The sequence below is a fragment of the Neofelis nebulosa genome, chromosome 4 (genome assembly GCF_028018385.1).
Source record: "Neofelis nebulosa isolate mNeoNeb1 chromosome 4, mNeoNeb1.pri, whole genome shotgun sequence".
NCBI lineage: Eukaryota > Metazoa > Chordata > Mammalia > Carnivora > Felidae > Neofelis > Neofelis nebulosa.
The window spans coordinates 24,697,810-24,711,423 of NC_080785.1; the positions used below are offsets into that span (position 1 = coordinate 24,697,810).

Here is a 13,614-nt window from a genome sequence, read left to right on the forward strand (position 1 = left end):
GGGAGTCCTGGCACTCAGCATTGCTGGCCCAAGTTTTGGGACCACCCGCTAAAGCCCACAGACTTTCCCACTGGAATAAAAATCCACACCAAATGGGTAGGAAACATGGTCGTGCTTTGGGTGAGCCAGTCTGATGAGAACCACAATTTGGCATGCAAATCCCAAGTAGGGGTACTGCCATGTAATAAATCCAGTGTGGGATCATCCCCAGACCATTCCAAGGACCCCTACTCTGGGGATCATGGTCTCCAGTGAGGGATCCTCACTCCCTGATAAGAAAGACCTCTCTCTCGCAATTGGAGAAGGCCAGAGCTCACAACTGTCCCAATAGACAGTCCCCAGCTTCCCTCCATAGGTGGCTGCCAAAACCCCACAACCCCCCCCAAAGGAGTCATCTCCTTTGTTATTTTCCAGAAAACCACACTAAGTGGCTGCAGAGATGAGAAAATGACTCCACCCCATCCGAAGAGCCCATCACACAAATGTAATTCAGAGAATACATTCTGATCCTTCCTCTTCCCACTAACACGTTCCCCCACCTCCAGGTGCACGCATCTATATATCACACTTGACAAAATTCATCTTCTTTTTGGAAGAACCTGGTCCTTGGAGATCTGCTCAGGGCAATACCATTGCAAACACTGTAATTTCACATCAGTCACGGTAGAAACAAAACCAGTTACCAAAGAACTAACTTGAGAGCCCTCAAGTCACATAGAAATGGGTTTGCCTTAGCCAGGCCCACCAGCGGGGCTGGAAGCAGCGTCCCTAGCCCTGGCTGGCCCCAAAGAGCCTGGAAAAGCTGCTGTTTTGCTTCAGATCCATCCAGGATAAAACGCAGAATAAATAATGTGTTGCTTGGGAGTTTGCAGCTATGTGGATGTAACCGTCATGGTGTTCTCAGAATTCTCAGACAGAACCTCGCTTGATGGTCCAAAGGCTCAGCGGGTGCCTCCTGAAATCACCCCAGGTCACGCTGAAGCATGCGGTGAGAGGGGAGGTGGCACAGGAAGGAAGGCTTTTGTGAGATCCTCAGGTCCGGTTCACTGCCGGGTGGGTCTCCCTTCCTGGTGAGCACGGAATCATGCATTCTATCTTTGGTTTCGTGCCTTGAAGGCTTATGCCTTTGGAAGAGTGGCTCAAAGGTGTGAGAGACTAATGGCCTGGGGCCTGGATAAAGGACAGCCACACAGGCTCTCTGCTGAAGACACCTGGGAGCCATGGGTTCTCTCCTCGACTTTGGGACGAGAGGTCTTCCAGGCCTCAGCACCCAGGGCTGAGGTCCAGCCGCCAAAGCATGTCCTGTAGAGAAGCCTGCAGCCTGCTCAGGGCCACCACCTCCGTGGAGTAGAGTGAGGCTTCCAGGGCACCGCCCAGGCTCTCAAGGGTCTCCAGGCCCCTGGCCCAGGGCAAGGGACAGTTCTTGGAGGAAGCCAGCAGGTGGAGAAGGTCCCGGAGGTTCTCTAGGTCATTAGATATTTGGACCACGTTTCTAGAAGGCAGACCGGTGAGGATCTGTTGGTAGATGGCCAATGTCTGGTCCATCTTGGACAAACTCAGGACAGGGTGGAGCCCAGGAATGAAGTCAAGACCAGCGACTCTCTGTTTGGAGGAGACAGACTGCTGTGCGAGAGGAAAAGGGAGAGCAGGGGCTCAGAGAAGTTGGTTCTGCAAGGCTCTCGGCCTTTCCCATGAATGTGGAGGTCTGCTCTCTTGGCTGCCTCCTCTCCCCTTCCTCACTGCCCTGGCCCAGGCCCTTGATTCTTGTGCCCCGGGGACTGCCAAGCTTCCAAGCTGATCTCCTGGACTTCTATCTTCCTGCCCTTCCCGAATCACCCTGCCCTCCCCTTCCAGATGGATCTTCGAAGATCGTTCCCTCCTCCAAATGACCTCTGCTGTAGAACCAGCCATAAGGCCCGATTCCTGCTTAGTTAAGTCTCTTCCCCACGCACTGAGGTCCTCCCTAAGTGCCTCTTCCCTAGCCATCCTCACACCCTTTCACTCCCAGAGGACTCCTCCTTCCCAGTCAGGTCCTCCAAGGCCTCTGGCCCCTCAGGGATCAAGGCCGGCCCCGCCTCACTCCTCTGCTCCAATAACGCTGGATACCAGGAGGGGGTGGCCTGCAGCCCTCACTTTCTACGCCACCCAAGCTGGGACACTCTGGATCTACCCCGTGTGGCCTTGTTGGATAGCTACCGTGAAAGCAGGGACACTCACATGCTGCTCTCCATAAAATGCCCAAGACTCTGGTTCTGAGCTGTCCGAGGCCACTGTCAGACACGTATGGTGTCCAGGAGATGCGGAAGTCTCTAGATTGCCCCATGCTGGGTAAGCAAGCAAGCTTTTAAGACTGGGGGCTACCAAACCCACAACGAAAAACCTTTAAAGAAGGCACACCGTGGTCTGGTTCTATGAGAGGGTTTATCTAGTTGCTTTATCTAATTTAATCTCATAACAACCCTGTGAGGACTGTACTAGCTAGCTGATGAGACCACGCCTTAAAGACATGGAGGAACTAGCTTAAGGTTTTACAGATAGAGAACCAAAGTGTGGAGATTCACATTTAGTCTTCCTAATTCCAAATACAGCCCGTATGTAGGAAGCGGCTGTTCGTGAGGTAGGGAGGAGTCAAGGCCACCATGGCCCCTACATGTGGCTGCACAGGCTCCAGCTGACATCTGAGGTCCTGGTTCCCCCACGGGCAAACCTATTGTCTTCCCAGGCTCTCCCTACCGTGTGTGAAATGTCATTGATCCTGGTGACAATCGTCTTGATGAGGGTTTTGGTGTCATCCTGGACTTTTCGGATTGGCACAGCTTCAACATAGGACAGATAGGGCCATAGCCACAGGAATCGGCACAAGGGTCCACAAAGCATTTTCCTTCCCGGGATGTACGTGTCGGGCCTGCAAACAGAAGGAACCACACGTAGCAAGTCGCCGGTGATCTCAGAAAACACCCATATGCCCTGTGACCAACCATATTTTCAGATGTGGATAAAAAGGAGACTCGCTTTGTGCCATAGTGATCATCTCCTCAGAGTCAAAGACAATTCATTATCTAGAAGTACATTAATGAAATGCATTTCCTTGGGGAGGCAAGACCTGACCAACTCTGTGATGTGGTGTGGGATAGATCACAGAGCAGTAAGCCAGGGCCTGAGCAAATGGACGTGGTGGTGACGATTCGACTTTATTGCATGCTGCGAGGAAAAGAACCAGCTTTTATGGTCTGGTCTGAATCCAGCCATTTAATAGCTCCATGACTTTAAGCACATCACATAACCACGAAAACCTCCACCTCCATCTCCTGCAATATACCTACCTCGAGGCTTTTATGAGGATCAAATTAGATAATGCATGTGCAAGAGCTTTAAAGGTGTTGTGAAATGTACTCTATTACTACCCTTATTACTAGAGATTACGTTACTTGTCCTCTCCATTACTCTCCCACAGCGGCCTGCTGATATCTCTGTGATGGCATTTCTCACTGGCTTTATAACTTCCTTTCTCTCCCGCTGGGAGCCTGAACCCACCCGGCACTGGTGGAAGGTCTTCAAATGTGTCGGATACAGCACCGAGCACCAAGGATACAGTGGTGAATAATAGATGTTCTCTACTCTCAGGTGGCTTATGCTTTAATAGGAGAGATAAACAGGGAAGCAGTCCATTCCAATACAGGCAGAACAAACTGTACAAGAAGGACAAGTGCAAGATATCACAGGAGTACAAAGGGAGCTCCCTGGAAGAGGTGTCACCTGAGCTGGGTATTAAAGACCCAAGCAGCTGTCAGTAAGAGTGGACAGTGGTGGGCACAGTGGCCAGAAAACAGCTGGTGGAGGCAGGAGAGACTATCTAACATGTTCGTCCAGAATGTTTGACACTTTCAAAGTCATGGAACAATGAATTCTAATATTAATAATATGCAGATCCTTGAATAAGCAGCAGTTTTAAGGAGACACGAAAGACAAAAGGTAATAAAGTGAAATGTATGCGAGTCTGTGATCCATGCTAAGTATGTGTGCATGAGCCTGAAATGATAATCAAATGTAAGTAAATATTAGCATGAAGGTGCTGGAGATGGCAAAAAAGTTAATCTCTGCTTTTTATGTTCTGCCTCATCTGGGTATTGATAAAAATAGACTGTACATTTTCTGTCCACAGGTGGCAATATTAGTATAATTCGTATGCTGGCAATATAATAGAAAAAAGTGGCTGTTTATATATTCTTTCTTTATAATGCTTGATCAAAGGTATGCTTTTCATCTGAATTTCATAGACGTGGGAAAACGAAGGTCGAGAAGATGTGTTAACTTGCCCAAAGTCAAACAGGTAAGCGGCAGAGTCAGGGTTCTGCTTAACGCAGAAAGCCTGGGGTGCCTTCCCCCCACCCTAAGGTTTCTCCAGCCTTTAAAGAGAGCCCCAAATTACAAACCACCCCAATGTTCAACCCAGGCACCTCCAGAGACCATGGCCCTTGGAAACAAATACCCGGCTCTAGGATGAAGCTATGAGACTGTGCCACCAAATCAACTTCAAATATGAAAAATACTAGGTAATTCAGGAGGGGGCACTTCAGGCGTTTTTGTGCTTGTTTTCTTTCTTAAAAATTTGACACCCCCTCTATTACCTACTGATTACCTGAGTAAACACTTGCGCCAAATGTTTGTGGAAGGGAGTTCAGTGGCGCTAACCCCCAACAGGGTTCCACGAAATCCTAATAAAGTTGGAGAGTATTGTGGTTAGGCCCCGAGGGCTCAGCAGCAGCTCTGTCCTTTTTAGCTATGAGTCTCTAGGCAAATACTTAACTTCCCTACAGCATCCCATTCTCATTAGTAAAACGGAACTAATAATACCCACTGGCTCAAAAGAGTAAATGAAATGAACCTGTCAAACCCCTGCATATTGTGTGTGTGTATGTGGTGAAGGATGGGGGGGGGCGGGTAGGAAAGGTCAGCAGTTTCTTGGAATTGCGTGATTACTGGGCAGGGCTTAAAACACTGGGGCAACACTACCCGTAACCAACGCTGAATCTAGCATTTTCCTCGCCTTGGGTCATCTCAACAGGTTGCCTGGTATTTCTGGGCGTTTCCCCTGCGGCACAAGATTGAGCGGTACCCTTTGCTAGGATTCTTGCGCTAATGACACCCTCCTTCCCAAGAGAATTTATTGCCAGATTAACTCTGGTCATAGTCGTTCTCACATAATGGCCACCCTGTAACACCTGAACGGGAAAACAGTTTTACAAGCCCCTCTCTCACCACTGATAACATGCTTCGGCGGATGCAGAAAATACATTGTAGTTCCTTGAATTGAGAAGCTGAGGCTCAATCTGCCTAAGAGGAGAGGCCAGATTTAGAGGAGCTCCACAGAGAACTCTTAACAAGTCCATCTGGGATCAAAGTGGTGGAGAGAACGTGGCCCACCAGTATACACAACACACGTGCTCACACACATAACACACATCATGTGCACGTACACAAACATGAACAGACCGAACCCTTTTAGTAGAGACTGCTGGTTGTCTCCAATATCTATTCTTCCATCCTTTCCAAGTAATTTATATCCAAGTTTAGATGGGGATGTGGCCATCCAGAATAAATACAACATTTCTCAGCTTCTCCCAACTAGATTTGGCCACGCCACTAAAGTCTGGCCAATCAGGGGTGCCCGGGTGGCTCAGTCAGTTAAGCGTCCGGCTTTGGCTCAGGTCATGATCTCGTGGTTCGTGAGTTCGAGCCCCAAGGCGGGCTCTGTGCTGACAGTTCGGAGCCTGGAGACTGCTTTGGATTCTGTGTCTCCCTCCCTCTCTGGTCCTCCCCCGCTTGCACTCTGTCTCTGGCTCTCTCAAAAATAAAGATTAAAAAAAAAAAAAGTCTGGCCAATTAAATTTCAGCAGAGGTACTCTGTGGCAGCTCTCGGGTTATGTGCCTTTGCCTCTTCTCTTCTCATCCCTTCCTCCATCCCATGCCTGGATTGCGGATACAGCAGCCGGCATTCTGACGCCATCTTGGATCAGGAGGACGAGGGCCTCACCTTATGAATGATGGAGTAGGGAGCTGGAACCCAGTTCCCTGAGGACTTTGTGGGGCCAAGGTGACATACTGGCCTCAGACTGCCCATCCCCGGACTTGTGTTGTGTGTGTGAGAGAGACATAACCTCTGTCTTGTTTAAGCCACTATGGGTCTCTGCTAAATGCAGCCAAATTTAATGCTAGTTAATTTATACACCTGGATGTGGGCATCAGAAAAGAGTGGATATCAAGTCTTCCTGGGTTCACCTGAGTGTCAATACCTGAGTGGGGTCTGGCTGTGGTCCAAGAAGGTGGTACAGGTGGCTGGTGAGAGCACAGTTTGGGACTGGACAGGGCAGGAATAATTTAAGACGGCGACTATAACTTCACTGAGCCCAGCACCTTATACATAATAATTACTCAATGGACAACTGACAGCTGACAGCTAACATGTATTAATCGTCCACTGTGGACCAGGTTCAAAGACAAAAAAGACATGCACGGAGCCATAGGAAGTCAGGAATCAGGACTAGTGAGGGACCGGCTGAAGACTCCTGGTCTTTCCGGAAGCCCAGTGAATATACCGCAGTATTTCATGTGGTTAAACATTAACATGAATCATTTGTTAGAGATAAAAGTGAAGAACAAAATTGTGCTCTTGAACAACTGGCTTACATAATTAGCTACAATGCAAGGAGGAATGTTTAAACAGATAGCACGCCTTGGGGAACTGAGGGGAGGGAGTCGCGTGTACAAGGATGGGCTGTGAAGTTCAGCAGAACTCTGCTTGAGTGGGTGTATAGGACCGTGGGTAAGTTTGCCAAACTCTCTCAGACTCATTTCTCTCAGCTGTAAAATGGGGATGATACAAATCGTAATTCCCACTTGAGGCCATTCGGCGGACGAAATGAAGTAACGTAGGTAAAGTGCTAGCTCTTTGCCTGGCATATGGCCAACACGTTAGCTGTTGTCACCACCATTTCCAGCTAAGAGATCAAGGAGGCATCTTGGAGGAGGTGGCATTTGATAAGGGTCATAAGAGTGAGGAGGAACTGGGTTCGTGAAGGTGGAGGAGACGAGCAGCCCGGCCGAGGACTCAGAGGCTGAAGAACACTTATGAGCTGAGGACACGGGGGCTCACAGCCCGCACGGGAGGTGTAAAGGGCCAGGAGGTGGGGAGGGCTTGGGCACCGAGTGCCGCATAAGGAGGCTAGGCTTCTTTTGCGGAAGTGAGGGGCTCTGACTGTCCCCAGGCTAACACTTTCAGCCCAGATGACGTGAAGGATGGAGGTGGAAATTGGCAAAGGCAGCAGGAGGGAGGTGCGACGTCGCCAATTTGCTCGTTGCGACTGGTGGGACCTCAGGTGGACCCATCCAGCTGACAGTTCGGGTTGGGAGTCACAATCAGATGGACGGGGCTGCAGATGGAGACCCAGGAGTGCCTAGCTGGAGAGAGCTGAGGTGAGAGAAATGGGGAGGAGAAAGGCGAATGTCAGCCAACTGCCTGAGCTGCAAAACATTTTCCCTCTAGAAGTTTCCAAAATGGTTTTGAACATTTAGGAGCTGTCACTTTCTGCTAGTTAAAAGATGAGCCGCTGAAATGTTGATACAACATCCTGTCTCTTTTATTTCTCTCTGACCATTATTCAAGCAGAGCCTGTGAAGGAAATGGGTACCATTGGGGGAGGCATGGTCAGTTGGCCTCCCCTCCACTCTGCTGGCTCCCCACCCCGCACTTCTCTGCTCATCCTCTGGGCCTCTTGGTCACTAGTTTTTGCCTCCTGCTGCCTTCCCTCTCTTTTAATTTTTTTTTTAACGTTTATTTATTTTTGAGACAGAGAGAGACAGAGCATGAACGGGGGAGGGTCAGAGAGAGGGAGACACAGAATCCGAAACAGGCTCCAGGCTCCGAGCCGTCAGCACAGAGCCTGACGCGGGGCCTGAACTCACGGACCGCGAGATCACGACCTGAGCCGAAGTCGGCTGCTTAACCGACTGAGCCACCCAGGCGCCCCCCCCCTCTCCTTTAATTAAGACCCTGCCACTCCCTGTCATCTCTACTGGCATCCCCTGTCATGGGTGCATCGGAGAAGAAAAGAGAGAAACCAGAAAATGGAGCCTCCCAGGGCAGCACTAGATAAGGGAATGTCATCGCAGAAAACAGTTCCAAGGCCAGCAGGAGAGGCTCATATAACCACACCTCCGATCCCCCCACAGTTTCCCACTCTCCAAGTTCAGCCAGGTCCTGAGTGCTGGCCCCACATGTATTCATCCCTAGTGGACTCCTCCCAGCCCTGCTCTATGTCTATGCAGGTGCCACCCCCCACCCCACTTCTGCCTTCTCCTCCCAGACTAGCTCACCTCCCATTTCCCCAAGAAGCTGATGGCCTCCACATGTGACCTTCTTCACCTTCCCTCTGGTCCTAGAGGATGAGGCAGACCATGTGGGGCCTGTATGTCAAGATAGGGGGGTGCTTCTCTCGATACAGGCTGGAGGGTTTGCTGGGCCAAGGTCAGGCTGCCTATAGCCTTCTGATGACAGCAGTAGGGGTGATGGGGAGACCTTAGAGTCACAGAAAAATTTGCTGGTGGAGGCTGCTAGCCTTGAGTTATCCAGAGTCCCATGTCATCTCCTGGTTTAAGGTGCCAGGGGCTAGCAGGAACCCAGCACACATTTTTCTCTTCCTTCTTCTCTCCTCCAGCTATTGGGATTTCTACACCCCTTTCTTCAATAATGTCTAGTGTGCTGGTGTGAATTAAATTCAAATAATGTAGTATTTGCTTTTAATTATGAGGGAAAAGCTTTGGACGGTCTGTGCTTCTCCTGGCAGAAATTCTTCCTGTGGGCTCCCTCCCATCCTTTCCTTTTACTCTCCCTTCCTTCCTTTCTCCACAATTCCAAGTTGGAAGGGACTTGGGGACGGGGAAAAAAACAAAGGATGAGTAGAGACAGGGAAGACTGGATCCTGGTTATTTAAGCTACTCAGAATCCAGTGGAACAGACAGAAGCTTAAATAACTCACCTTAACCCAATCCCATAAAGGTTGTGAGCATAGACTTTGGGGAGCACAGAGGAAGGGGGTGACTCTGGGGAGGTGAAGACAGCTTTGCAAATGAGGCAGTATTTGAACTGAGACTTTAAGGACAGGGGAAGAGGACAAGGAAGGCATTCCAGGCCAAGGCGACAGTGTGGAGTTGGGGAAAACTAGGGTGGGTTCAGGAGGATTCAATATGGCGGAAGGGTAGAACATGTGAGGCTAGAGAGCTACAATGTCCCAGGCTTGATTCCACCTGTGGGGCATCTGCCCTACTCATAACACACACACACACACACACACACACACACACACACAGGCCCTGGAGTCCATGTTTGCATGACCAGTGACAGGCAAGAGACCATGAATACGCTTCTCTCTTTCCTTATCTCTTCCTCCTCCAAACCCTGATGAAGTCAATTAGCATCTCTCCCAGGAATTTAAAGTAGGTTTCAGAGAGCCCAGTTTGTCTCTATTGAGGGCTCAGAAGCTCCGGGGTAGCCACAGTTGCCTTCAAGTGCGTGGAGTGGCTGAGAAAGATCAGAGTTCATTCAGCCACTGACAGGTGAGTTACAGTCAGTGCCTGTGCTCCTTCCTGACCTTCTTTCTGTTTCCTGACCTTCTTGGTTCTGGGCCCTCCCTGTCCTTAGCCTCCAGTGTGAGACACTCTTCTATTTACACTCACTTGAGTATATTTCAACCCTCTGAATATATTTTTCTATATCCAAGGGACATATAGATGCACACACGCAAAAGGAACAAGTATCAAGAAAGAAAATTCCCCCTTACCATGAGTGATGCCCTGCTAAGAGTTTGGTTTTTCAGATGTTGGTTGCCGTATATTGTTTGACACACTGAGCTAGCATGAGTGGTTTTCTCTTATTTGCAATCAAGAGCCTTGTCTGAGAAACAGTAACGTACTTAACCAGCAGCCGGGGTGTGGGTGTGGGGATTATATTCTTCCCATTCATCACACACCACCCTTAGATCTGATCCCATCAAGGATTACGAACTGGTTTCAATTCTGGTGTCAGTCTGATCAATTTTTAGCGGCTCCCTGGAGCACCGTGTGGAGGGAAATCTGAAGCTGCATCCGGACTCCGAGGGAGAGGGTGCCTCGATCAGCTGTGATGTCTGCCGGGCGCAGGAGCCGCGGGCATGCCACTTTTCCAGCATCTCCGACGGGCCGGGCACAGAGTAGGTGCTCATTAAATATTTGTTGAAAGAATAAACAAAATCCCTCCCATCTCTGATCTTCCCTGTCTCACCGGGTTAAACTACATCTACCGTGGTTCGCCTGCCCCTATCTTAAAAGTCACATTGTAGAATTCGCTTTTGCCCAGCAGGAATCCCTAGGAAGCGTTCTGGGCCTCCAGCCCTTCCTTCTCAGAGACTGCTGCCCCTCCTTTCTCTCCCCACCGTGGCTTCTCCCACTGTGTCTGCGCTTCTCCCCAGAGAACAAACTCAAGGTGCACACAGATGCGGGATGAAATCTTCAGTGACATCAGTAAGATGTGCGCATGGGCATCGATCACCGATCCAGTTCCAGGCAGCTGACAAACTGAGCAGGAAAGACTGTAAAATGCAGTTTGCTGAGAAGTAAGGCACATCCGTTGTCACACGTGGAATCAGTGCAAAGGATTCTATGAGCCCCGGCATCAGGTGTGCTGTTTTTCAGCAGGCACAACCTCTTTCTAGTTCTCTGAGACAACTGTGCGGACAAAGAAGAATTTCAAGGCTCTGGGCTGGCAGGCCAGAATGGAGAGCTATGGCCACTGGAATCCTGCTGCTGGGGAGGACAGGGCTTACCGATTGACTGACTGCAGGACAATTTGGCTCGACTTTCCTTTAAATCACATGCATGCTGTTCAAGGATGCACACACACAAGGACTCTACTCCCCTGAAGCCCCTCCTCTCTGTTCCCTTGGGCGGCACCTAGGCTGGAGCGGGGACAAAGACCTGCGTTCTGTGAGGAGGGCTCTCCCAAGTGGCCACCTCTGCACCCTGCATGGGCCACTCAGACACGAGAGGCATCTGCCTGGGGCCGAGAGGCAGGAATTCATTGCAATCTCCCTGGCTCCGTCCTTGGCGCTTGGAGACATTTCCTGGAACGGAGGGGGAGGAAAATATTTCCCCCAAATACCAAGAAGAGTTATTTTGGGCATAAGATGTACAAAATACGAGAAGGACGCTCCTTTGGCCAACATGGAAATGTTCCCCTCAGCCCAATGTCCTCAATCGCTTGAAGAGGGAAGAACCTAAAAACATCCCCTGTTTTTCTCTTGCCTTTTCCCCCTACCTAAATAAGAGAAATGATCAGCATGGCATCATCTCTGCTCCTGAGGACACGGAATGGCAGGCACTATGTTCTGCAGACCAACCTGGTGAGAAAGAGACTGGGTACCCTCGCGCCCACCAGTCCCAGCCGACTGCTGCCCACCTTGAAACTCTACAGAATGAACATAAGAGAGATGACAGAGGTCAGTTCCTACAAAGGGGAGCCATCGTGCTCCCGGGGTGGTGGCTGCAAGGACCCGCCCTCTGCCCGCAAGACCACCCTTCTAGCAGAAATCAGTCATCTCCTCCTTTCCAAAACTGCTATTCTCAAATGACAAGCAGGCCACTTGTCTTGGATCTCACTGTATTTAAAGATTCGCAATTCCAAAATGCCACCATCGTGAAGCTATAGGAACTGAAATGTAAAGGCAACCACACCCACAGTGAAATCTAAACCAAGCCAGGAGAGAAGGTGGACTATAGGCAGGCCTAGTAGGTCTCACCTGCCAACAGTGGGCATTTGCGGTATTGACCAGAGAGGCGGTAACAATGAGAAACATACCATAGGACTTCCGGTGAGCCGCTGCTCTATAACCTCAGAATACCCCAATTTTATCCATCGTGAAGAAAGCAATTTGCTTGGCTTTGAGGCCAGATGTGGTGAGACTCAGAACAATTTCTCTGAGATATTTAGGTTCTTCCTGACAGTTTTCTCTCCACCTCTACTCCGCAGTGGTCCTGTTTCTAGGCCTCCGCCTCAGCCACTGGCATTCAGACTTCGGCGATCAAGACCCCCACTGGAGAATGATGCCTGAATTCTTCTACGCAGAGCGAAGCTAGACTTCAGGAACTGAACGCTCATACCAGAATTCCCCAGCACCCTCAACTTTATCGCCTCCAGATGGGGGCAGGGTACCCTGATCTTTGGGGGTGTGCTCAAGGCAATTTCCCAAGCATCTCAGCAGCGGGGCTGGCTGCTCTGACAGTCTCCTGGGACCCTGGCTGGCTCCATGGCACAGATTCCTGCCCCATGGGCACCGGCACAGCTCACGAATCCAGATCTGCCCGGCTGCCTTCTCTCCCGATAGAACTCTGGTACAAAGCCACCATAGGCCAGAACCAGGGCATCTGCCCTGCCCCTCGCCCGCCTCAGTTTCCCCGGCGTTCAGGGAAGGGCGGGGTGGGGTCGCTTGCCAAGAAAGACCCGCGGAGAATGGAAAAGAAGGGTGCGGGGGCCTTACCTCGCAGCTGCTGGCACCGCGATTCCTCCAGGGCTCCATGCCTGCCCGCCCCTCTTATAGCCGCCGAGCACAACTTGCGCAACTGGCCGGCAGGCCCGGGCGCACCCCGAGTGCCAGCTCCGGCCCCGCCCTGCCGGGCAGCGTTGGACACCGTAGGGCCGGGCGGCGGCGGGTCCGGGGCCTCGAGGGAAGGCATCCGCTGCGCCGGGAGCCACGCGCGCACCCTCGGGTACGGCCCGGAAGGCTGGGGACGTCTGGCGGGAGCGGGAAGTCCTTGAGATCCCGACCTCTCGGGGCCAGGGTGGTGGCGAGGGGCTCCCTTAAGCCGGCTGGGAGCTCGGACGGCGCCCTCCACTAAGCGGAGGCGCACCGACAGCTGGGCGGACCGCGCGACCCGACGGCCCCCGGGCGCCTGGGAGGCCAGGGCGAGCTGGAGCGGCCCCGCCGGGCACACCCCGCACCCCCGCCCAGGATGGGGGTCTGCTCGGGCTGCCAGTGCTCAGGCCCGCGGACCTGAGTGGTGAGGGGCCCGTCCCCGCGCTATACTGGGTGCGCTGCCCTCTCCGGAGGGCTGTGAGGAGGAACGGGCACTGCAGCCTTTGGGGATGCTCTGCGCGCCCGTGAGTCCAGTATTTCCCACGTACCCAGGAGAGTGTACGAAACCCAGCCTGAGAGCCTCTGTCGGGCTTCGGGGACGAGGAAACTGACGTCCAGGGTGGTTAAGTGATTGCCCCAGAACCCCTAGCTGGTAAGTGGAGATGGGCCGGGAGCCCAGGCGCCAACAACGAGATCCGGCACGTTCCCGTCCCCACCGCAAAGTGCGGCTCTGACATCAAACCCTTCCATTAAGAACCAACCCATCTCCTGAGGTAGCAGCTGGCAGGTTACGTGGGTGGGCCAAATCCTGCCCCCACCTGCTTTGGTATGGCCCTGAGCTACGAATGGGTTTTGCATTTTAAAGAGTTGAAAAAAGAATAATACAAAGAACAGTTAAGGCTCCGTGACACGATATGAAATTTACATTTGGGGGACCATAAATGCAGTTTTG

General features: G+C 51.5%; 1 protein-coding gene across 5 annotated transcripts; it reads right to left on the minus strand.

Moving 5' to 3' along the window:
* Positions 1 to 93: 93 nt before the first annotated feature.
* On the minus strand, positions 94 to 12,625 carry LEP (leptin). Of its 5 annotated transcripts, none has more exons than XM_058724390.1 (3): positions 12,567 to 12,625; positions 2,734 to 2,905; positions 94 to 1,623 (listed from the first exon to the last, which is right to left on the minus strand). In XM_058724390.1, exons 2-3 carry the CDS (start codon positions 2,875 to 2,877, stop codon positions 1,264 to 1,266), a joined length of 504 nt encoding a protein of 167 aa, XP_058580373.1. In that variant the 5' UTR covers positions 2,878 to 2,905; positions 12,567 to 12,625; the 3' UTR covers positions 94 to 1,263. The 5 variants fall into 5 exon arrangements, with proteins under 5 accessions (XP_058580373.1, XP_058580374.1, XP_058580375.1 ...); XM_058724391.1 differs by lacking the exon at positions 12,567 to 12,625 and adding an exon at positions 11,888 to 12,356; XM_058724392.1 differs by lacking the exon at positions 12,567 to 12,625 and adding an exon at positions 4,633 to 4,860.
* Positions 12,626 to 13,614: the final 989 nt, after the last annotated feature.

What these genes read in the sequence shown, in the direction of transcription:
- LEP (XM_058724390.1), bottom strand. Translation starts at nt 2,877, where the DNA reads ATGCTTTGTGGACCCTTGTGCCGATTCCTGTGGCTATGGCCCTATCTG. An exon ending in TCAATGACATTTCACACACG is followed by an intron (nt 1,624 to 2,733) that starts GTAGGGAGAGCC and finishes CCTCTCGCACAG; the next exon opens with CAGTCTGTCTCCTCCAAACA.